This window comes from Montipora capricornis, chromosome 14 (genome assembly GCF_036669925.1).
Source record: "Montipora capricornis isolate CH-2021 chromosome 14, ASM3666992v2, whole genome shotgun sequence".
Classification (NCBI taxonomy): domain Eukaryota; kingdom Metazoa; phylum Cnidaria; class Anthozoa; order Scleractinia; family Acroporidae; genus Montipora; species Montipora capricornis.
Genome location: NC_090896.1, coordinates 36700786 through 36726410, shown reverse-complemented (window position 1 = coordinate 36726410; position 25625 = coordinate 36700786). Strand labels below are relative to the sequence as shown.

The 25625-nt window shown below is 39.4% G+C and overlaps 1 protein-coding gene across 1 annotated transcript; it reads left to right on the top strand.

Moving 5' to 3' along the window:
* Positions 1-5472: 5472 nt before the first annotated feature.
* Positions 5473-5970, top strand: LOC138031937 (uncharacterized). The gene has a single exon (XM_068879539.1). The coding sequence runs from the start codon at positions 5473-5475 to the stop codon at positions 5968-5970; it is 498 nt and encodes a 165-aa protein (XP_068735640.1).
* Positions 5971-25625: the final 19655 nt, after the last annotated feature.

The window sequence follows — 25625 nt, the reverse complement described above, 5'->3', positions numbered from 1 at the left end:
GGAGGTTTTCATTAATTAAGACAGATGAGATCGAGTTGATTCCTTGTACTCGGAACTCGAATTTTTCTCCCCTTAATCAGTTAAAAATATCTATAACTGATTTTTCCATGGACAGTACCGAACAAAAAAGATGCCGTGACTTTCTCTAATCATAGAGAAGAAGAAGAAGAAAGAAGAAGAAGAAGAAGAAAAGAAGACGAAGAAGAAGAAGAAGAAGAAGAAGAAGAAGAAACGAAAAAAAAGACATAACTTTAAGTCTGAGATACAGGTAATAGCTGTCTGCAGCTGAATCTTCACCCAATTCCACTTTCTTTAAAGTGGTGACAGTGGATGGACGCAAAGCAAACTTAGCCATGTTTTATATTCTCTCTTCATTTTTACTTCAAGTTGGCTGTCACTTTTGTAAAAAGCTAAAACAAACTTTTTTTTAGCACTATCTTATAACGAATAATTCCTGTTATTAAATTCTCAACCTCGGATAATGCAATTCTCGTGCTCTGATTGGTTCACTCAATCTCGGTTATCAGCTCATATACCTTAGTTTGACCTTATATGTTAAATGATTGCGCTTAACGTTGCTAAACTAAAACTTTTTACGCCAGAAAGCGAAATTTCTCTTGGTATAAAACAAAAATAAACACGTTTCTGTGGAACATTTGGATCAATTTTGAAGCTTAGAAGTGAGAGAAAAGGTAAGAAATGTTTTTGCGATGAGCCTGCTTCTGTCTGACCACTAGGTATTACACAACATCGCATTTTCATCAAGGTCTTTCGATTTTGCTATAATTTTTTCTCCCTAGCCCAATATTGCGATCCCTCTTCATTTTACGTCAAATTGGCTGTAACTTTTGTTAAAAGCTACAGCAAACTTCTCTGTTAGGACTATTTTATCACGAATATTTCCTGTTAGCTTTTACGTTTGTGCTGTCCCATAAATTACCCGTACTTCATGAAAGATAATCACAGCTGGCCTTCATAACAGATCTTATGCTCGCTAGCCACAAAAAGCAATTTTATTATCACTTTACAAAGCCCTTGAACATTGGTCAAGTAGTACCGAACCCAACCACTATCAAGCATAGGTGATTATTCTTTACGATACAGGCCGATAGTTTAACAGCATTGCTATGGTTGAACAGGCTTGCGCTGATTTCTTGGGCTTAATACAACCCCTTGCAGAGTTCTATAGAACAACCTTGTTTTCGCTGTATGTGTTGCACTTTGTTTTTTCTCCTGTGGCAACTTTTGGAAATATTCTGGCTATTCGTGCCTTGTGGAAAGCCTCATCGCTACCAGCAAATTTGAGGAAAATGTTCTTGAGTCTTGCTTGACCGATCTCGCCGTGGGATTGTTCGCACACTTAATGCTCGGAGTAGTCTTTAAAATGGCATTGGATGAAAACTACAACCTTGACGTACTTTGTCCATTAACTTTAACTCTTTGCTACATTATCATGTATCTTCTCATGTCCGCTTCCTTCTTGAATGTAACCGTCATTGCTGTTGACAGACTTCTGGCTGTTTCTCTTCATCTGCGATATCAAGAGCTTGTGACTTCCAAACGTGTTATAATAGCCTTGGTTGGGATATGGCTAGCAAGTTGTGTCTCATCTTATTTTAGGGTTACCGCGTCCAACCCATATATCCTTGCCGCTCTTGTTTCGATCGGATTTCTTTTGACAACAGTTGCATACATTAAAGTTTACAAAGTGGCAAGATATCATCTTAACCAAATTCGAAATCAATTTCAGCAGCAAAATTTGCAAGGAAGGGTGCTCCTCCGAGAACGAAAGTCCGCCTTGAACGCCGTGTATGTTTATGTTGTATTTGTGGCGTGTTATCTTCCCAATTGTAGCTTCGTATTATTACAGCCATCAGAAAACTGGAGTGGCGCTATCATCGCAGCCTATCAAGTCACATTTTTCTTCCTTCTCCTCAATTCGTCGTTGAATCCTTTAATGTACTGTTGGCGCTTTCCAGAGGTTCGCAGAATAACAAAGAGAACGTTGAGGAAAGTATTTTGTGTTCCCGAAGAATAAGTTATGATGCAGTTTAAGTTTAGCTTTAATGAAGCCTTTTACCAATGTACAAAAGAAAAGATATATACAAAAGTACAATAGGGAAAGGAAAGCAATAGGGGGAATTGAATTCCCATAAAAAACTGCCCTCCAAAAATAAAAGATAAAACAATTAAGAATAGTATATCTAATTATAGGAAAACTAAAATAACTATTTACAAAGATAAAGATGTAAGCTAAAGGGATTCTTTTATTTCAAGAATTTTGTTTTCTAGCTTATTCAATATGTAATTGTGCAGCTTTTCTTAATAGAAAAGGAGTAATCGGCCCGAATGAGGTGAACGTGGAGGTGAGGCAAACAGAAAAATTGAAGAAAAATGAACAAGTGGTATTTAAAAAACGAGAAAGGTGACAGTGATTCTAGCTTGTGGTTATTCCGGGATGTGTCAATGGATGAATTTCCAACCATCTAAAATTCAATCCTCGTCGCCAGAATATTGTATCGGAGCGAAATCTTTCATTACACACAAACGTAACCCTAATATTACAAGCAAGCACATCATGCACACGCACACACAAACTGACCGTCGAGCGAAAAAACTAAGCTAAACTCCTTCCATGACCAATAACACGTTAAGTTTTCCCCTATTCCCTCAATAGACAACAAATCAAACACAACTGGTCACTTGTTAAAAAGGGGAACTGACTGCTGCACTGGATAGAACTGGTAACGGACTGTACCGCTTAGCCCGGCATTCTGCGAGAAATAAGACTCCGTTTGCGTTTATTGAAACTAACAGAAGCCCAGACAATAATAACGTGCCTGCTGCCCGTCAGGAAAAACCCCCTTTTTATAGGAAACCTGAACCCTCCCGAATGCAGAACCAGGCACTTAACAAATACCCTAGGGTGAAGGGTGGCAAATCCAACAACTGTAAGACAACAAAATAAATCAAAAAGACATTAATAAAAAATCTCGAAACGAGACCAAGTTGGCAGCAACGTCAGCATAGAATGGCTGCTATTCTTCGAACCGCAGCAAATAACAATTTTAACACGGTAAAAAATGCATATTGGACTACAGGCCTTCGCCGAAGCAAATTTCCCTTTCGTAAACGGTCGTTGCCATTTGAAAGGGTCGAGGCCATTTATAACGGTCGACTACACACTTCACTTCAAAGAACATTAAAAGAAACAAACTAAGAAAAAATATTAACAAAAATTAAAAAAAAATGGAAAAAAAGAACATTTATAAAAGAAAAACTGGAAGAAAAAAAGAGTCCGAAAATTACAAAACTCGACTCGGGTTCTTAGCCCTCACCCTAAACAGAACCCTAACCCGAACCCTAACTCATATAACCAGCGAGACACAACTCCCAGTAACTGCAACCTTTTGAGTTCTTAGACCTAATGAGTGTAATTCAAAGCTAAAAAATGGCATCGACCGTTTCAAATGGCAACGACCGTTCTGAGAAATGGCAACGACCCTTTCAAATGGCAACGACCGTTTACGAAAGGGAAATAGGCTTCGCCGAAATGCGGGGGTTCATCAACACCTCTTCTTGCTAAAAAATTCTCACTTATATTGCATTCCGCCAGTAATTGACAACACATCACAGAAACAACAATGCGATTACGAACCAAAGCTAAGTTAAACCAAGTTAGCAATGTTAAAAACAGTGCTTTATAGAAGCGAGTTGACTATGAGAAGATCAAGATTAGGGTTGATCCACACCACCAGTGTTGTAGACTAGGATAAATCTTTTTTTTCACGTTGGACGTTAAGCATTTAACAGTTAAGGAATTCGAAAATTAACTATTTGAGAGTAGCTTTGGGTTTTATGTATTCCCTTGTAATCCTTGGCCTTGGATACCCTAGTTAGCGGAAATGAAAACTGTAAACAGTGCCGTTAATTAAGACATACTAGTTTTGTGATGCTATTGCAGTTGTATAGAAGTACCATCCTACGTCAAACTGGTTAATCACTCAGTTAGAAACGGCTTGCAGATTTGGTAGGTATAATGCGGTATCAGATGGAACTTTTGCCCTTAGGTTTATCTGTACTCTACCTGGTGCAATCCCGTTTATCAACTAAATTGTTTGATGTTTGTAGAGGAGTTTTTCTTTATGTTTTTGGCGCTTTTGCATTCTTTATGATGTTACAAATATCGCCCCTGACCTCGTCCTTGGCGTCTCGTGGTAGGTTCGATATTCCCTGCTCCACAGCGGTTAGAATCTCCTTAGCCGCTGCACCTCTAGGAGTGATTGCGAAGTTCATTCCTTTTCTGAGGAGTGATATCTCAAAAGCGCCAAAAACTTGCAACTTGAGCCAAGGTGAGCGACAGGCGATGAAAAAAACTCAAAGAAAACGACAGCATTCTCGTTTTTCCTGCTGACAAAGGAAATGCGACTGTGGTGATGAATAAAGTAGACTACAAGGAGCAGATATCGTCCATGTTGCAGGACACAAAAACATACTTACCTGTGACCGATAAGCGACGCAATCTAGTTTCTAGCACCACCAATGTGCTACAAAGGAGGTTAGGAGAACTAAAAAGGTCGGGGAACCTAACGGAGAAAGAGTATTTTAAAATCAAACCCAGTGATCCTGTTGCGGCTGCTTTTTATGGCCTTCCAAAAGTGCATAAAGTCCAGTTAACATTAAAAGACGACCACTACACCTTGGCCATTCCGTCCACACCGATACCTCTTAGACCTATCAATAGCAGTATCGGGTCCCCTACCTACCACGTTTCCAAGTATTTGGCGAATTTGCTCAGCCCCCTACGTTCAGATCATGGCTACACGATAAAGAACTCAAAGGAATTCGCAGATTTCGTACAGACCCAGACAGTCAGACCAGACGAGGAAATCTTTCGACGTTGTATCCCTGTTCACTTCGATTCCTGTCGATCTAGCCTTAAAAGTCATCCAAAACAAGTTGGAGTCGAATCACACCTGGAAAGACAAGACAAAACTGACCAAAAATCAAATTGTAGAGCTGACGAAAATCGTACTGTACAACAGCTTCTTTTCGTATGAAGGGACTCTGTATCACCAAATTTTCGGCTGCGCTATGGGTTCACCCGTGAGCGTAGTCATCGCCGACTTGGTAATGGAACACGTCGAGGTTCAGGCTTTGTCAACATTCACGGCTCCCCCCGCTGGTGGTTCAGATATGTTGACGATTCAAACGCGTGTATAAAGTCGGCAGAGCTTGACAATTTCCATCGCCATCTTAATACTGTCAATCCGCACATCCAGTTCACAGTAGAGCGCGCCACACCTGTGGACGGTAAACCACCATCGCGTTCCTGTATACTAATTTATCCACCCTCCCCAATGGTGAGGTTGAGGTGCAAGTATTTACCGAAAAGCCACCCATACCAAAAAGTACTTGGCATTTGATTCACACCACCCTGTACAACATAAGAGATCCGTCGTCAGCACGTTGATGCGCCGCGCGAACACCATCCCATCTAGCGAGGCCCTGAGAACAGAGGAAACATCCAACGTCCAGGACAGCCTACAGGTCAATGGATATCCCACCAAATTCATTGAAAATGCTGCCCAACCAAGGTCTGGTCCACAAAGCCACCATCCTGACCCGGCTGCCCTTGCCGTGGTACCCTATGCTCAAGGGATATCGGACAGGGTAAAACGCACACTGCAACATTTCAACATAAGGACTGCTGTTAAGCCCATACGCACACTTGCTTCTGTTTTCAAAAAACCGAAGGACCGTCCATCGGAAGAAAAAATAGCAGGCATTGTTTACAGGGTTGAATGCAAAGACTGCGATTTCTCCTACATTGGCGAGAGCAAACGGTGTTGGGCTTCGAGGAGAGTGGAACATGATCCCGCGCGTGCCGCGAGTAAAGAGTCGGCAATCCGACAACATGCCGAAAGAACCACGCACGACATCCATCCACGCTACGGCCAAAATTCTTGAAAGGAATGAAACTAATTACAAGCGCAGAATTTCTCCGGAGTCTTTACACTCAAACATCGATAAGAACTCTGTGAATGAAAGAATGGAGTTCCCAAGGGCATATGTGCCGCTGTTCAGATCTCTTGGGAACCAAAATAAGAAGCAGTGATTTTTGAATTTTAGATTCATTGTCCCCCGAAGAAGAACCAGAGATACGGTTCGAAAATTTGGGAAACCTTTTTAATTTTAGATCAAGTTTTAAGGCCCTTTTTAGCATTTTATAAAATACGTTCTTTTTGTTGCCTTTTATCTTCCAATTTTGCTGTTGGTTATTGTCACTGATTACAGGTAACAGGCTTAGTCAGTCTTTCTTGGCAGTCCATTATGCATGCACTTATGTACAATTTGTATAATTGGCTGTTTCTTGGTTCGTTTGTTGTTCGTTCAGACAAGGACCAAATTAATAGGATATTTACATGGTGACGCCATTGGATTACAAGTACAAGAATCTCTCACGTTTTTCTTGTCTCATGCTAATTAAATTGTTTTTTTACCCCACTGGAAATACAAAATTAAAATATGACTAGACGCTCCATGAGCGTACTCTGGGTTTCATGTGGTACGTATTATTCAAAAACAGAAGGAGATGAGTTGGGTGGTATTGAACTGCAGCGCTTCCAGGAATTTTTTTCAAGTCAGGGGTCATTAAGACCATTTTAGGGGTCACCCAGATGTCGTTCCAGCAGAGGCCCGTGGGCTCAAACGTTCATATGACGAAGCAGATATTTATCTGAGGTTAAAAACCTGACTACAGCCTATAAAGCACTGTCAGAAAGAAACATTCTTGTCATCTTTAGAAAAAATAGGCACGCATTGCGTACGTGTGGTAGTGCACGACAATAGTGAATTCAAAGGAAATTAAGAATCACGATAATCGTGACTTCAAGGGGAGAACGTGTTGATCTGTGCGAGAAAATTTGGTCTTGGTCATCGTTTGACGTACGTCCATGTATGCAAATATGAAAATGTAATATACTAATAATATTAATAATATAATATAATAATATAATAATATAATATAATAATATAATAATAGTAATAATCAATAATTGAACACTTGTGCCCAACATGTGGGCCATACTTCAGCTAGTTTACTGCGTACATCTTGGATATTGGACATCCATGTATGGTTAATTGACACCTGTCAAAACAGGGTATGTCCTGGCCAGTATCACATGACTATATCCCGAGCTCAAGTTTAAAGCTCATCGACGTCAGCTTTTTTTTTTTTTTAAGTTGACCTCTGACAAGGTTCTATTGGTTCGCAGCCTTAAGCCAGATTAACTTATTGTAAGAATAAACTAGTGTATCTAATAGATGTCATATGTCAAAAAAGAATGGGAGTGCGGGTACAAGAACAAATAGGCCTTTTAGACTTTTCGAGGATGACTCGAGTTATGAATTACAATTAGTTCGTGAGAGTAATGCTGCAGTAAGTTTCATTGAAAGTAACAACATTTAGCATGGATAACCACACTGATCAACGGCTTATTAAAGTCAGGGGGACTTATTTTATGTTGAGGGAATGAGAGTATTGTCATTGTGCCAAAATTTAACCTTGACCGCCCCATTTCCATATCGTGTTGAAGTTGAGGAAAGTTAACGGAAAGAAAATACAAAATTCTAGCTGATAAGCCCTGATCTGAAATTCGGGCATGATGTATACGTAAAATGAGAAAGCAAGACACTCCCCTTGTACCGAGATCGCGGGTGTCCGGTTACTCATCAGAAATGTCTGTAGAACTATAATCAGGGCTGCGGCTTGAAGCACGAGGCAAGCGTACCTTATATGCACTTTACGGTTTCATGGCAGTTTTCTATGCATTTTACAAGTTTATCAACGACAATTTCATTACAGTTCTTCTTATGATTCTAGAATTTGACCCGAAGGAGGCGTAACTGTGCCAAACTATGAAATACAAAGCTCAAAGTGAGATGTCAGTAAATACAACGCATTCGGGTCAAAAGTGGTGCAGTCGTAAATTTGTTGCAGCTTATATTATTTTCTTAAATCCAGATTATGTGCTGCCCGCTCGCTTCGCCAGCCCCGCAGCATAACACGGGAGCTCCGGTTTTAGGTTGGGCTAAATCTATACATCACTTCCATTACGAAAATCAGTCTAGGATTAATTTTTTTCAGGTAATTGTTAAATGTTGCCACTTGTGACAGAAGCATAGGACCGAAAATTCCATTTTAACGCTCAAAAATACATAGCAAGGTCAGATTTTGTTAGCTTGCTTTATGCAAAACAAATATTGATGCAAAAGTAAATAAATATTGATACACAGTTTTTAGGAAGAGCAGAAGAAGTTTTCAGGACGGTCGATCGGGAATAATAGATTTTGCCATCAGCAACAAAATTTACGACATGAAAACAACATTAATTAATTTTTGAGTCTCGAATATAAAAAGTTACCATCAGCGAAAAACATTTTTGGGAGATTTTTGCTACGTTCAATTTTGTTATTGTACTTTTGGCTGCACAAGTAAAATCGCAAAATCGAAAGTGACATCGAATTCAGCGGGCGCCGAGATCAAGTTACCGCGGTGTGTTTACTCGCGAAACAGTGAAGCATCTGTGTCAAATGATGGCAAGATACCGGGGTTTTTTTTTTTTTTTAGTCAGTTTTCTTTTTTCTTTGACAAGTGTGCGTCAACACAAGATCACAATAGCCCAACTCTTGAGGTTGACCATTGTTTCTGCAAAGTCAAAAATTTACTCTCCAAGGACGAGGTTTTTTATCACCGGTATTTTCCATTCGTTTTGGAAATAGCAGCTACTTTATTATTCATCAGCGTCACAATTTTTTTGCTGATTTTTGGGGCTCATTTAGTTAAAACTCAAGCACGCTTCCAACAGACCTATTTATTTTCGTGACTTATGCACGCGCTGCTTACAGCGCACTACCACAAAAATCCTCTCGTATCACATTTCAACGCACGTATGCAAATTTGTTAAGCTTGAAAATTACACATGTTTAAATTCACAAACGCTGGAAATCTCACAAAAGCCTTTTCCAGCGAAAAAATTTATGAAACAAACAACATATTTGCTTTTCGAGGCAAAAAACCCTTCCTATTTCAATAGCGTGCGTGCAAACAAGACACACAATCCGTGTCACAAAGCATATGCAATTAAATTAAATTTCTGACAGTTCACATCAAAACCCTTTTCGAAAGAACCTTGACCGTAAATTACGAAGCACAAAGAGACAACAAGCTTTCATTCAAATAATTTTTCATTGTTACATTTCCAATTTTTTTTTTTTGCCTTTGCAGAGTTGAGTACAAAAATAAATGTAAATTACCAGACAACTTCGATGCGACTTCAGTAAACAGTGTGATACATTCAAGGCGTTCGATTCCTTCAATGTTTGTTAAATCCATAAAAAAATTGCCATTTGATTTCAGTGTTGTATATAATACCAGGTTAGTAAAATATTAGAAATAAAGCAGACTTGATATCCATCTGCGAAAAATGGAACTGTTGTCGAAGACCATTACTCGTCGTTTTAAAGATTTCAGATATTTATTTTTCACCGCCTGTCTTGTTCATCCAATTAGCGTTCCATTCTTGAGCTCCATGAGGGTATATTTTGTTTAAAGACCACTAAAACACCAATTGCGTTACAATAAATTTCGATGCCATTGAAGGTTAACAAGAATTAGTGAAATTTCCGATTGTTACCGGTAGACTGTACAGAGCTTAGTACAAATAAATACAAAATGCCATTGAACGTCACCTTCCTCAAGTCCATTTTTACGCCGATGACACCCAAATCCACCTCAGCTTCAGGCCACGCGATGATGATGCCCAGGATGTCGCGCATCGCGCTATGGAAGCATGCATTAAGGACATTCGAAAGTGGATGATTGATGGGCGGTTGCTATTGAACGACACGAAGACTGAGTTTCTTGCTATCGGAACTCGTCAGCAGTTAAGTAAACTTTGTTCTTCTAGCATAGAAGTTGGCAACCAGAAGATTGATCGTTCTTCCAGTGTTAGGAACCTCGGCGTTATGTTAGACGAATCTCTCGGGATGAACAGCCATATTCACCAGATATGCAAGGCCTCCTTCTACCACATTCATAACATTAGGCGTATATCGAAATGCTTGTCTAAGGAATGCAGACAATCATTAGTCCATGCTTACGTAACTTCAAGGCTGGATTATTGCAATAGTCTATTATATGGGTTACCCAAGTACCAGCTATCGAAATTACAACGCATACAGAATAGGGCAGCCAGGCTTATAACGGACACAATGAAATTCGATCACATTAATCCTGTACTTTACAACCTTCATTGGCTGCCAGTAAATTATCGTACTCAATTCAAGATCTTGGTGATTACTTTTAAGGCGATTCATGGCATGGCTCCTAGTTATTTAAGTAACCTTATCTGTATTAGATCATCGTCTAGATATTCACTACGCAATAATGATACAATATTTTTAGCACGCCCAAAAGGGGTTATGCGCACACAACTTTAGGTGCCCGCTCGTTTCATGCCTCTGCGCCTGCGCTGTGGAACAGCTTGCCTGCGCACATCCGCACGATTGATTCGCTAGCGCTATTTAAGAAATCTCTTAAGACTTATTTTTTAAGCTAGCGTTTTAGATTTGCATTACGATCTTATCGGTATTTTAAATTCTATTTATGTACTTTTTATTCATTCATTCATTTATTCATTATATTATTATTATTATTATTATTTTATTTTAGTACTGTTATTGTAATTTATCTATTGTAAATAGCATCTTTATTGTAATTATCTATTGTAAATATTAGTTTTCTTGGATTTTAAAGCGCCTTTGATCAATCTATAAATGTTAAAAGGGCGCTATATAAGTAAATAAATTATTAAATTAAATAGACAGACAACAGAGATCACAGATCCACTTTAAGGTGTTTGATTCCTTCTTTGTCTTTGGTGAACTCATAAGTTACCAGAGAATTCCCCATTTTGTCTCACTGTTGTACATAACACCACACTTGGCTTGGCAAAATATTAGAAATTCAGCTCACTTTGATTTCGGCTCGATGGGCGAAAGATTGTCGTCGAAGTCCATTACTCGTCGCTTTTAAGATTCCACATATTTTTTTTCAACGCCTGTCTTGTTTATCCAATTGACGTTCCATTCTTTGAGCTCCATAAAGGTATATTTTGTTTAAAGATGCACTAAAACGCCATTCGCGTTACAATGACTTTCGACGCCATTGCAAGTTAATGTTCTCCTGTATGCACCAGAGAAATCTACGCACTACCTCAACCCCCTCAAACCGAAAAAAATACGCTAACAAGACTCTATGCACAAAGATGCCGCTTAGCAGGGGAGTGACAGGCAGTACTATTTTTTTAATTGCACATTTCGAGTCACCATAGTGTAGGGAACAATCGAAAAAAGTTTAAAGAAAATCTTATGACACTTCTATTACTAAGGAATCACCTTAAAGTTCATTAATGAACTCTGCTTTGTTCTTGTGTGTATACCCAGCTTCTCCGTCCCAGTATCCTCTCTTGAAGTAATATTATCGTTGCAAGCGTCATAAAGACAACTGTAATTTACTACTTACAGTCACAAGTCGAGACGCCCAAATGCACAAACAGCTCTGCCGGATCGGGTAATACACGCTCTCTTGATAAGTTCTAGATATTCTTCATTTTCGGTTTCGTCGTCATCAGAATTTGTCTTATATATCATCAATTTGCATCTCTTTGTGAAAGCTTCGAACATCTCAGAAACATCCCATCGCCCACAAATTGTACACTGACAACTGGTTGAGGTACGGAATTCGCTGATTTAAAGATATTGATTTTCTCAGGGAATGGAAGTCTCTCTTCAGACTCGTTGCCGGTGGGGTTGAATAGCGAAGACAGCAGGCGGCAAGGCCCCACTTTTTTATCTTTTGTTGTCTCACTCCTAACAGTCCGATGGCATACTGGTCTGTTGCTCTCTAACCATTCTTTCTTCTGTTTCTCTTCTTCTGTTATTCCTTCACTTGGCAAGGTGCCATCGTTGCAACAGCTGAAAGGGGCACGGCATATTAACCGAAAGGATAGTACGACCTGTCATGCGTACAGTACTTTGCTGCCCCATCTGGGTGTAGCTTTATGGACTCCTTCACGATTGTACCAAAACCATTCAGACTAATAGTAGCGTTCGACGACTTACCGTTGAGCTCTCTCCTGCCTTCATCAGGGTATTAAGTGTTAACACAATCTCGTACCCAGAGTCCTCTTCTTGGTCAGCGGGTGAGCGCCCGGAGAGACTCTGGGATAATCGACTCCATTTTTCCCAGAAAAGGTGGGTTTCGGTCTTATTACGTATGCTTTAGTTTAACCGGAAACAGAAAAGACAAAACCGTAAACAGTAGAAATGGCGGGTTGAAAGTGTTTCGAGAACAATAATTTTAGCCTTACACACAAAGAAACTGGAGAAATGATCATTCGTTTGCTGTAAGAGCAAGTGAAGATGAAACCTCTGACGCTTTCGGTAAGTGTATTTTTAGTGTTTCAGCGTACATTCCATCGTTCAAAATGCCATCGTGCAAGCAACACGATCGACAAATTTTTTGTGGAAACGACACAAATGTCCTCCTCTACTACGATTTGATGTTTCCGTAATTCTGAATGGCTTCGACAAGACCTTATTCCACGGATTTCTCCTCAAAGAGACTGTCAGATATAATGTTTTCCCACGGTACTTTTGCAACTGCAACAGTAATCACTTTTTAGCAGAGTGGGAAAATTCCTGTATGGTATAAGACATAATTCAAAACCTCGTGGTTTTTTATTTTTGTGATTTACGTATTTCTGAGGTAGAAAAAAAAAGAAACAGCACTGAAACTAGTTTTAGATTTTTAATCTCCCTCCAAATTCTGGGGCTTCCGAATTTCTTACCGACTTCCTGTCGGACTGCCATTGTTACGCAAGCGGCTAAATCAAAAATGTAGTTGAAGTCGATTATCCCAGAGTCTCTCCGGGCGCTCACCCGCTGACTAAGAAGCCCGAGGACTCTGGGTACGAGATTGGTGTTAACAAGGTGAAATCTTACAGCGGGAGGTTTTGTGGGCTCGAGTACCGGAAGTTTGTTCTGCGAAATGAGACCTCGCTCTTCTCCGGCCAAAAAGTAAGGAGATGACAAAAAATTCTACAGCTACCTTTGATGTGGTTACTTAGTAAACTAGAAAAAATACAAAATGCTCTTCTGATCTCTTTTTTATAAAAAACAAATATCGATAATCTCGGTCCATGTCGGTAGTCGATTAATATGTTTTTAAAACTCGGGATACCCGAAGCGTAGAAACGGGTTTCTTGCAGGGACTCAACTTTTGGAAATTATTCTGGCTATTCGTGCCTTGTGGAAAGCCTCAATCGCTACCACACAAATTGAGGCAAATGTTCTTGAGTTCTTGCCTTGAGCGATCTCGCCGTGGGATTGTTGTCGCCCCCCCACACTTAATGCTCGGAGTAGTCGTTAAAATTGGCATTGGATTGACAAACTACAACACCTTTGACGTACTTTGTCCATTAACTTTAACTCTTTGCTACATTATGATGTATCTTCTCATGTCCGCTTCCTTCTTGAATGTAACCGTCATTGCTGTTGACAGACTTCTGGCTGTTTCTCTTCATCTGCGATATCAAGAGCTTGTGACTTCCAAACGTGTTATAATAGCCTTGGTTGCGATATGGCTAGCAAGTTGTGTCTCATCTTATTTTAGGGTTACCGCGTCCAACCCATATATCACTGCCGCTCTTTTCTCGATCGGATTTGTTTTGACAACAGTTGCATATCTTAAAGTTTACAAAGTGGCAAGATACCATCGGAAATCAAATTCAATTTCAATTTCGGCAGCAAAATTCGCAAGGAAGGGTTGTCCTCCGAGAACGAAAATCCGCCTTGAATGCCGTGTATGTTTATGTTGTATTTGTGGCGTGTTATCTTCCCAACTGTAGCTTTATATTATTACAGCCATCGGAAAACTGGAGTGGCGCTATCATCGCAGCCTATCAAATCACATTTTCTTCCTTCTACTCAATTCGTCATTGAATCCTTTAATGTACTGTTGGCGCTATCCAGAGGTTCGCAGAATAACGAAGAGCACGTTGAGGAAAGTATTCTGTGTTTCCGTAAGAATGAGCTGTGATGTAGTTTAAGTTTAACTTTAATGAAGCCTTTTACCAATGTACAAAAGAAAAGATATATACAACATTACAATAGGTGAAGGAAGGCAATAGGGGGAAACTGAATTCTCATGTAAAAACTGCCCTCCAAAAATAAAAGATAAAACAATTAAGAATAGTATATCTAATATATAATGATGCATGGTGTACGAAAACTAAAATAACTATCCATTTACAAAGATAAAGATGTAAGGGATTCTTTTATTTCAAGAATTTTGTTTTCTAGCTTATGCGATATGTAATTGTGCAGCTTTTTGTAATAGAAAAGGAGTAATCGGCCCGAATGAGGTGAACGTGGAGGAGAGGCAAACAGAGAAATTGAAGCAAAATCAACAAGTGGTATTCAAAAACGAGAAAGGTGACAGTAATTCTAGCTTGTGGTTATTCCGTTAGAGGTTGGATGTGTCGATGCATGAATTAACCATCTAAACCATCTAAAATCCCATTCTGGTCGCAAGAATACTGTATCGGAGCGAACTCTTTCATCACACACAAAACGTAACCCTAATATTACAAGCGAGCACATCATGCACACGCACACACAGACTGACGAGCGAACAAACTAGCTAAACTCCTTCCATGACCAATAACACGTTAATTTTAACACGGTAAAAAATGCATATATGGACTACAGGCCTTCGCTGAAATGCCAGGGTTCATCAACACCTCTTGCTAAAAAATTCTCACTTATGTTGCATTCCGCCAGTACTTGAAAACACATCACAGAAACAAGAATGCGATTACGAACCAAAGCTAACCAAGTTACTGAATGTTAAAAACAGTGCTTTATAGATTGATCCACACCACCAGTGTTGTAGACTAGGATAAATCTTTTTTTCACGTTGGACGTGAAGCATTTAACAGTTAAGGAATTCGAAAATTGACTATTTGAGAGTAGCTTTGGGTTTTATGTATTCCCTTGTTATCCTTGGCCTTGGATACCCTAGTTAGCGGAAATGAAAACTGTAAACAGTGCCGTTAATTAAGACATACTAGTTTTGTGATGCTATTGTATAGAAGTACCATACTACGTCAAACTGGTTAATCACTCAGTTAGAAACGGTTTGCAGATTTGATAGGTATAATGCGGTATCAGATGGAACTCCGCTTTGCCCTTAGGTTTAATCTGTACTCTACCTGGTGTAATCCCGTTTATCAACTAAATTGTTTGATGCTTGAAAAGGAGTTTTTCTTCATGGTGTGTGCATAAAAATAGGCGCGCTTTTATCTTCTCGGGGGGGTTGTGGATACGAAGGAGTTAGTAAGAAACATAGGGTTTCAAAGAATAAAATGGGCTCCAGATCTCCCCTCTACTACCTCCTCCTTTTCCTGCCCACCCCTCTCTCAAAACCCCTTCTCCCCATTGCCTTTCCTTGCGCTTGCAGGTTTTAACTTTTTTTTATATCTACCACCTGCCCATATATTCACGCCACAATTTCCATTGTAATGAAATGTCCTCACAACACTGGATTTGGACACCTTTTCTACAAATGACTACTCCATTTAATAGCGGAGCTCCGCTCGCGCGCGCGGACCACCATCTTTGATATTGGGAATTGTTTCTGAGTCTTGCTCTCTCTGATCTTGCCGTGGGATTTTTCACTCACATAAGCTCGCAGTGGTCTTCAATATGGAAGTGAACTCCATTCTTGAATTACTCTGTCCAGTGATTTTAACCCTTTGCGACGTTATTCTATATCTTCCAGTCAGTGCAACGTTCTTGAATGTTATCGCCATTGCTGTTGACAGATTTCTCGCTGTTTCTCTTCATTTGAGATATCAAGAGCTAGTGACTTCCAAACGTGTTACTGTAGCCTTAATTGCAATATGGCTGACAAGCTGTTCCTCTGGTTTAGTTTTCTTTACAACGTTGAACCCGAGTATTCCATTGGTTCTTTATTCAATCGGATTTCTGTTGACAACAGTTGCAAATTTTCGTGTTTACATAGTGGCGAGATATCATCAGAATCAAATTCATAATCAATTTCAGCGGAAAAATCGCAAGCAGCTATGCTCCTTCGCTAACGGAAGTTCGCCTTGAATATCCGATATATTTACGTTTTATTTGTTGCCTTTTATCTTCCAAATTTTTGCTGTTGGTTATTGTCACTGATTTCAGGTAACAGGCGTAGTCAGTCTTTCTTGGCAGGCCATTATGCTTGCATGCACTTATGTACAATTTGTATAATTTGGCTGTTTCTTGGTTCGTCTGTTCGTTCAGACAAGGACTAAATGTAATAGGATATTTACATGATGACGCCATTGGATTACAAGTACAAGAATCTCTCACGTTTTTCCTGTCTCATGGTAATTTAATTGGTATTTTTACCCCACTGGAAATACAAAATTAAAATATGACTAGATGCTCCATGAGCGTACTCTGGGTTGCATGTGGTACGTATTATTCAAAAACAAGAAGGAACTGAGTTGGGTGGTATTGAACTGCAGCGTTCCATGCATTTTTTTCAAGTCAGGGGTCGTTAGGCGAGTTAATACTAGGTACATAAGTAGGGCTTAAGTTTGCCCTAAGTATACTTGGAGTGTGAACGGGGGTTATTTTGGTTTAAGTACCTTACTTTGTAACCTTGGAAACGACCTATCCTCAAAGAAGCCGAAGTACGCTCTCAAGTCTAGTTTTACCGTGCTCGAATGCGTGCTTACGCACTATCAAAACACTTGACAGCGATAACACGTCAATCAACTGTACGGCGGGAAAAGCTAGTGCACGCAAACCTTCTTGGCGAAGCAAAAACATGGATCACAACGGAAGCCGACATCGTTTCTTCTCACACCAAATTGTAATCCACAGCTTCTATAACTGTTGCCGGTTGCAAGCCACCATAATGCTAAACCAACCCTTTCTTCTACGCTAATCGGCTCTCGCATCCGCGTCTGTTGTTTTTGCAGATCTACTCTTACAAGGTCACAAAGGTATTCAAATGTTTCATGAGTGACACGAAAATGTTCCTTCCAAAGAAAATGCAGTGCTGGATTAGCTATTAGAAGGCGAAACCAGTTCTGTGGTCCAGGCCAAACCCAAGCTCTTCTTCTCAGTTGCGGTCTTTGTTGCTGTGAAACTCCTGCCATACATATAAGCAACATCAGACGATTTCTCGGGCTAATTCTAAAGGCTTCCTCCATCAAAGCAAAGCAATACATTTGTTGATGCCCGAAAGACCGCTGTCGCAAGAGTAGAGAAGTAAAAATCAAAATCAGGCATGCTATTCGAACGTTTTGAGGGCGCATGGTGAAAGTTTGAAAGTCTTGCTATTTGCTTTGTCGGGTTTTGCCGCGTAGTTTGATTGACAAGCGATCCCGCAAGTAGCATACTTTACAATTTAGTATGAACGCTTATCTTTAAAAGTAAGCATCGACCGTCTCAAGTTCACTTGAGTTTTTAAGGTACTTAAGGCCTACTTGGGCCTTAGTGTGAACTCGCCTATTAAGACCGTTTAAGGGGTCACCCAGATGTCGTTCCAGCAGAGGCCCTTTGGCTCAAACGTTCATATGACGAAGCAGATATTTATCTGAGGTTAAAAACCTGACTACCAGCCTATTAATCATTTGTCAGAAAGAAAATTTTCTTGTCATCTTTAGAAAAAATAGGCACGCATTGCTTACGTGTGGTAGTGCAGTAACACAGCACTTTATTCCATATTGTCAACTGAGCTACGTTTTGTCTTCCAGGAGATTCAAGTTGACTTTGCTTAATATGTAGCTCTTATAGAACACGATATTGTTTTGGTATTGTATATGACTGTAGTGCCATGGTAGAAGTCTTAGGTAAAGAGCCCCCTGAGAAGATATGTGGTTACTAGCAAAGTACTAAACCCAGAAAGATTGAAGAAAATAAAAGGGAATCGAAAAACATTGGCTTCTAGGCTGACATGCTAATGATTTTCAAGTTCCGTCACAACTTCTTTTCAACACAAGTTTGCGCGTACACTCTGAGCGTGTGGCAGCTTTGTAATACAAAACTCACTGAAGTTAATCCTTGGCCGGCGGGGTTAGAATCCGGATGGGTGACCTACAAAATATACCACTTGTGACAGAAGCATAGGACCGAAAATTCCATTTTAACGCTCAAAATACATAGGTTCAGATTTTGTTAGCTTGCTTTATGCAAAATAAATATTGATGCGAAAGTAAATAAATATTGATACACAGTTTTTAGGAAGAGCAGAAGGAAGTTTTCAGGACGGTCGATCGGGAATAATAGATTTTGCCATCAACAACAAAATTTACGACATGAAAACAACCGACATTAATTTTGAGTCTCGAATATAAAAAGTTACCATCAGCGAAAAACATTTTGGGAGATTTTTGCTACGTTCAATTTGTTATTGTACTTTTGGCTGCACAAGTAAATCGCAAAATCGAAAGTGACATCGAATTCAGCGGGCGCTGCGATCAAGTTAACGCGGTGTGTTTACTCGCGAAACAGTGAAGCATCTGTGTCAAATGATGGCAAGATACCGGGTTTTTTTTTTTTTTTGTCAGTTTTCTTTTTCTTTCAAGTGTTGTAAAGATCACAATAGCCCAACTCTTGAGGTTGACATTGTTTCTGCAAAGTCAAAAATTTACTCTCTAAGACGAGGTTTTTTATTACCGGTATTTTCCATTGCTTTGGAAATAGCAGCTACTTAATTATTCATCAGCGTCACAATTTTCTGCTGATTTTGGTGCTCATTTAGTTAAAATTCAAGCACGCTTCCAACAGACCTATTTATTTTCGTGACTTATGCACGCGCTGCTTACAGCGCACTGCCACAAAAATCCTCTCGTATCACATTTCAACGCACGTATGCAAATTTGTTATGCTTGAAAATTACACATGTTAAATTCACAAACGCTGGAAATCTCACAAAAGCCTTTTCCAGCGAAAAATTTATTGAAACAAACAACATATTTGCTTTTCGAGGCAAAAAATCCTTCCTATCTCAATAGCGCGCGTGCAAACAAGACACACAATCCGTGTCACAAAGCATACGCAATTAATTAAATTTCTGACAGTTCACATAAAAACCTTTTCGAAAGAACCTTGACCGTAAATTACGAAGCACAAAAGAGACAACAAGCTTTCATTCAAATAATTTTTCATTGTTACATTTCCAATTTTTTTTTTGCCTTTGCAGAGTTGAGTACAAAATAAATGTAAATTACCAGACAACTTCGATGCGACTTCAGTAAACAGTGTGATACATTCAAGGCGTTCGATTCCTTCAATGTTTGTTAAATCCAAAAAAAAATTGCCATTTGATTTCAGTGTTGTATATAATACCAGGTTAGTAAAATATTAGAAATAAAGCAGACTTGATATCCATCTGCGAAAAATGGAACTGTTGTCGAAGACCATTACTCGTCGTTTTAAAGATTTCAGATATTTATTTTTCACCGCCTGTCTTGTTCATCCAATTAGCGTTCCATTCTTGAGCTCCATGAGGGTATATTTTGTTTAAAGACCACTAAAACACCAATTGCGTTACAATAAATTTCGATGCCATTGAAGGTTAACAAGAATTAGTGAAATTTCCGATTGTTACCGGTAGACTGTACAGAGCTTAGTACAAATAAATACAAAATGCCATTGAACGTCACCTTCCCCAAGTCCATTTTTACGCCGATCACACCCAACTCCACCTCAGCTTCAGGCCACGCGATGATGATGCCCAGGATGTCGCGCATCGCGCTATGGAAGCATGCATTAAGGACATTCGAAAGTGGATGATTGATGGGCGGTTGCTATTGAACGACACGAAGACTGAGTTTCTTGCTATCGGAACTCGTCAGCAGTTAAGTAAACTTTGTTCTTCTAGCATAGAAGTTGGCAACCAGAAGATTGATCGTTCTTCCAGTGTTAGGAACCTCGGCGTTATGTTAGACGAATCTCTCGGGATGAACAGCCATATTCACCAGATATGCAAGGCCTCCTTCTACCACATTCATAACATTAGGCGTATATCGAAATGCTTGTCTAAGGAATGCAGACAATCATTAGTCCATGCTTACGTAACTTCAAGGCTGGATTATTGCAATAGTCTATTATATGGGTTACCCAAGTACCAGCTATCGAAATTACAACGCATATAGAATAGGGCAGCCAGGCTTATAACGGACACAATGAAATTCGATCACATTAATCCTGTACTTTACAACCTTCATTGGCTGCCAGTAAATTATCGTACTCAATTCAAGATCTTGGTGATTACTTTTAAGGCGATTCATGGCATGGATCCTAGTTATTTAAGTAACCTTATCTGTATTAGATCATCGTCTAGATATTCACTACGAAATAATGATACAATATTTTTAGCACGCCCAAAAGGGGTTATGAGCACAACTTTAGGTGCCCGCTCGTTTCATGCCTCTGCGCCTGCGCTGTGGAACAGCTTGCCTGCGCACATCCGCACGATTGATTCGCTAGCGCTATTTAAGAAATCTCTTAAGACTTATTTTTTAAGCGAGCGTTTTAGATTTGCATTACGATCTTATCTGTATTTTAAATTCTATTTATGTACTTTTTATTTATTCATTCATTTATTCATTATTTATTATTATTATTATTTTATTTTAGTACTGTTATTTTAATTATCTATTGTAAATAGCATCTTTATTGTAATTATCTATTGTAAATATTAGTTTTTTTGGATTTTAAAGCGCCTTTGATCAATCTATAAATGTTAAAGGGCGCTATATAAGTAAATAAATTATTAAATTAAATAGACAGAAAAAAGATATCACAGATCCACTTAAGGGTGTTTTATTCCTTCTTTCTCTTTGGTGAACTCATAAGTTACCAGAGAATTTCCCATTTGGTCTCAGTGTTGTACATAACACCACACTTGGCTTGGCAAAATATTAGAAATTCAGCTCACTTTGATTTCGGCTCGATGGGCGAAAGATTGTCGTCGAAGTCCGTTACTCGTCGCTTTTAAGATTCCACATATTTATTTTCAACGCCTGTCTTGTTTATCCAATTGACGTTCCATTCTTTGAGCTCCATAAAGGTATATTTTGTTTAAAGATGCACTAAAACGCCATTCGCCTTACAATGACTTTCGACGCCATTGCAAGTTAATGTTCTCCTGTATGCACCAGAAAAATCTACCCACTACCTCAACCCCCTCAAACCGAAAAAAATATGCTAACAAGACTCTATGCACAAAGATGCCGCTTAGCAGGGGAGTGACAGGCAGTACTACTTTTTTAATTGCACATTTCGAGTCACCATAATGTAGGGAACAATCGAAAAAAGTTTAAAGAAAATCTTATGACAACTTCTATTACTAAGGAATCACCTTAAAGTTCATTAATGAACTCTGCTTTGTTCTTGTTTGTATACCCCAGCTTCTCCGTCCCAGTATCCTCTCTTGAAGTAATATTATCGTTGCAAGCGTCATAAAGACAACTGTAATTCACTACTTACAGTCACAAGTCGAGACGCCCAAATGCACAAACAGCTCTGCCGGATCGGGTAATACACGCTCTCTTGATAAGTTCTAGATGTTCTTTATTTTTGGTTTCGTCGTCATCAGAATTTGTCTTATATATCATCAATTTGCATCTCTTTGTGAAAGCTTCGAACATCTCAGAAACATCCCATCGTCCACAAATTGTACACTGACAACTGGTTGAGGTACGGAATTCTCTGATTTAAAGATATTGATTTTCTCAGGGAATGGAAGTCTCTCTTCAGACTCGTTGCCGGTGGGTTGAATAGCGAAGACAGCAGGCGGCAAGGCCCCACTTTTATCTTTTGTTGTCTCACTCCTAACAGTCCGATGGCATACTGGTCTGTTGCTCTCTAACCATTCTTTCTTCTGTTTCTCTTCTTCTGTTATTCCTTCACTTGGCAAAGGTGCCATCGTTGCAACAGCTGAAAGGGGCACGGCATATTGAGCGAAAGGATAGTACGACCTGTCATGCGTATAGTACTTTGCTGCCCCATCTGGGTGTACGCTTTATGGACTCCTTCACGATTGTACCAAAACCATTCAGACTAATAGTAGCGTTCTACGACTTACCGTTGAGCTCTCTCCTGCCTTCATCAGGTATTAAGTGGTAACACAATCTCGTACCCAGACTCCTCTTCTTGGTCAGCGGGTGAGCGCCCGGAGACACTCTGGGTTAATCGACTCCATTTTCCCAGAAAAGGTGGGTTCCGGTCTTATTACGTATGCTTCAGTTTAACCGGAAACAGAAAAGACAAAACCGTAAACAGTAGAAATGGCGGGTTGAAAGTGTTCGAGAAACAATAATTTTAGCCTTACACACAAAGAAACTGGAGAAATGATCATTCGTTTGCTGTAAGAGCAAGTGAAGATGAAACCTCTGACGCTTTCGGTAAGTGTATTTTTAGTGTTTCAGCGTACATTCCATCGTTCAAAATGTCATTATGCAAGCAACACGATCGACAAATTTTTGTGGAAACGACACAAATGTCCTCCTCTTCTACGATTTGATGTTTGCGTAATTCTGAATGGCTTCGACAAGACGATATTCCACGGATTTCTCCTCAAAGAGACTGTCAGATATAATGTTTTCCCACGGTACTTTTGCAACTGCAACAGTAATCACTTTTTAGCAGCGTGGGAAAATTCCCGTATGGTATAAGACATAATTCAAACCTCGTGGTTTTTTATTTTTGTTATTTACATATTTCTGAGGTAGAAAAAAACAAACAGCACTGAAACTAGTTTTAGATTTTTAATCTCCCTCCAAATTCTGGGGCTTCCGAATTTCTTACCGACTTCCTGTCGGACTGTCATTGTTACGCAAGCGGCTAATCAAAAATGTAGTTCAAGTCGATTATCCCAGAGTCTCTCCGGGCGCTCACCCGCTGACTAAGAAGCCCGAGGACTCTGGGTACGAGTTTGGTGTTAACAAGGTGAAATCTTACAGCGGGAGGTTTTGTGAGCTCGAGTATCGGAAGTTGTTCTGCGAAATGAGACCTCGCTCTTCTCTGGCCAAAAAGGAAGGAGATGAAAAAAAATTCTACAGCTACCTTTGATGTGGTTACTTAGTAAACTAGAAAAAATACAAAATGCTCTTCTGATCTCTTCTTTCTAAAAACAAATATCGATAATCTCGGTCCATGTCGGTAGTCGATTAATATGTTTTTAAACTCGTGGATACGCGAAGCGTAGAAACGGGTTTCTTGCGGGGACTCCGGTATACAAATGCGTCACTCACTCAGGTGTAGACACTGTTCGTAATTAGTCGGCCCGAACGAGACTGCCCGAACCCGAGGCCATGTTGGAATAGTAACCGCGCAGTCCGAGCCCATCGCCATATTGAAATAGCAACCGCGCAATCAGCGTGAGTGCATCCATTGTGGCAGCCCGCATTGATTGTGCATTGCATTGGGCTGATTTTTGTAGCTTTTACACGACCATTAATACCAAGCGTCTCCCTAAATTGAAGTGGAGTTGACTTTAGTACTATGACTTTAGACTCCTTTGCCTATACCACATCGTGTTCACCTGCCACTTTGCCAAGCTAGCTATTCTGGACATATGCCTTTGTAATATATACAAAGCCTACACCAAATGAGATGAGAGCGACTGCACGCTATGAACCCAGCTTGTTTTAATAGCCTTTACAATTGACCAATAATTGCAAGTTCACCAACATGTTACATCTCTAGATTACTTAATCCACGAGTTTAGCCATGGGTTCCCTTTGATTCTGTCGGTAGTCGGTATTTTTTTTCTTGTTTTGTCGGTAGTCGGTAGCATTTGTCGCCTTGAATTCCCTACATACTTATGTTGTATTTTTTTTGTCTGTTTTCCTTGAATTTTTTTGCTGTTTGTTATTGTTACTGATAACAGGTAAAAGGCGTACTCAGTCTATCTTGGCAGTCAATCAAGTCACATTTTTATTCCTTCTCCTCAATTTGTCGTTAAACCTTTGATTTACTGTTGGCGGTATAGAGAGGTTCGTCAAATTATAAAGAGCATATTGAAGAAAATATTTATTTTTCCCTAGAAATAAGCTCTCTTGTTTTCATGTAGTTTAATCTCTAAGTTTGTGCCTTGAAATTGTACAATTTGTCTCAAAGTAAAACGGGTTACTGTTTCATTTTGGTTAAGTAAGCAAGAATAGGGAAAATCGTTTCCTGGCCCTTCATGAAATGTCTTTTGTTAACCTTAAGAGGACGATGAGATTTATTTGCTTGGAATGGATAGAAAAAAGAATAGATTTTAGCGTTACAAGAGGTTGGGGTTCTCATTAAAGAAAACTACATATGTTAATACAGGATTAAATAACGATGTCTGGGTGTATTGTACTCTTATGATAAGAAATGAGTGCAACGATTCTTTCTTTCGACCTTTCAACCCAATTAGAATGCGTTGCAGGATGTATGACACTTAGCTTGTTTTTTCCCCCTCTGGTCTCACTCCAGAGCGTCTCCTGTAGTTCAGATATATATAGAGCAACCGAACGAAAAATTGGAGGAATATTAACTGATTCAACTCGTGTTGGGTACACTTTTGCGATAAAAATGAACTGCTCAGCGTTCGTCCTCTTCCATCAGTATCATTGAAATTTGTGACAATTCTTGCCAGAATTATAATAAGTGGTAATGAGAAAACTGTTATTAAAATTGCAAACATCGCAAGAAAAACAAATGAAACAAACAAATGGGGTCTAGTTTGCTTGTTCAGCTGTTTTCGCATTTATGTCTGCAGTGTAGAAGAGCTTATCACGGAAATCGAAAAGATTCACAGTAATACAGATTCTCACAGAGCAAGGGCTTAAACCCGCTTCGTTCCATTTCGGGATCACTCAAGAATGGTACCATATGAACGCTACCCATTCATTCAAACATTTTTTTTGCTAACATTGATTAGCGATCAAACACGTGGTTTTAAAGTCATCTTAACTTCATTTTTAAGTGATTCTAATCTCACCCGTCCGAGGAAACGATAAAATTTAATTTTTTTTTTCGCTTCACACTCACTATTGATACGTTGCTCACACTGCATGAGTTGTTAGTTCGGGCGTCACCATAAATTACACTGAGGACTAAATTCATTGCCATCGTTTTTTTATGAACAGGTTTATTAGTATCTTATTCTTATTATTCTTATTTACATTCCTACCTGATTTTTGATTAACACGTTCTACGTGACGAAAATGGTTTTTTAAAAGTTGTCAACATATCCTAAAACACAATTGTTGCAAACATAATTCTTATTCGCAACCGATCAGATCCCATGCTCGCTGTTTACGGACGTTGATTACATTGTCAACCTCTTTAATTACCTGGACGTGAAAAGGGTATGGAATATTTTCTAAAAAAATGTTAACTTGGCTCAACCAAACCGGGTTCTCTGAATATTGAAGTTACCATGGCCGACCAGTTCTGCAGACACCACTTGGATGAAATTCGAGAAATTGCCGAGTCTCACAGAACAACAC

What these genes read in the sequence shown, in the direction of transcription:
- LOC138031937 (XM_068879539.1), top strand. Translation starts at nt 5,473, where the DNA reads ATGCGCCGCGCGAACACCATCCCATCTAGCGAGGCCCTGAGAACAGAG.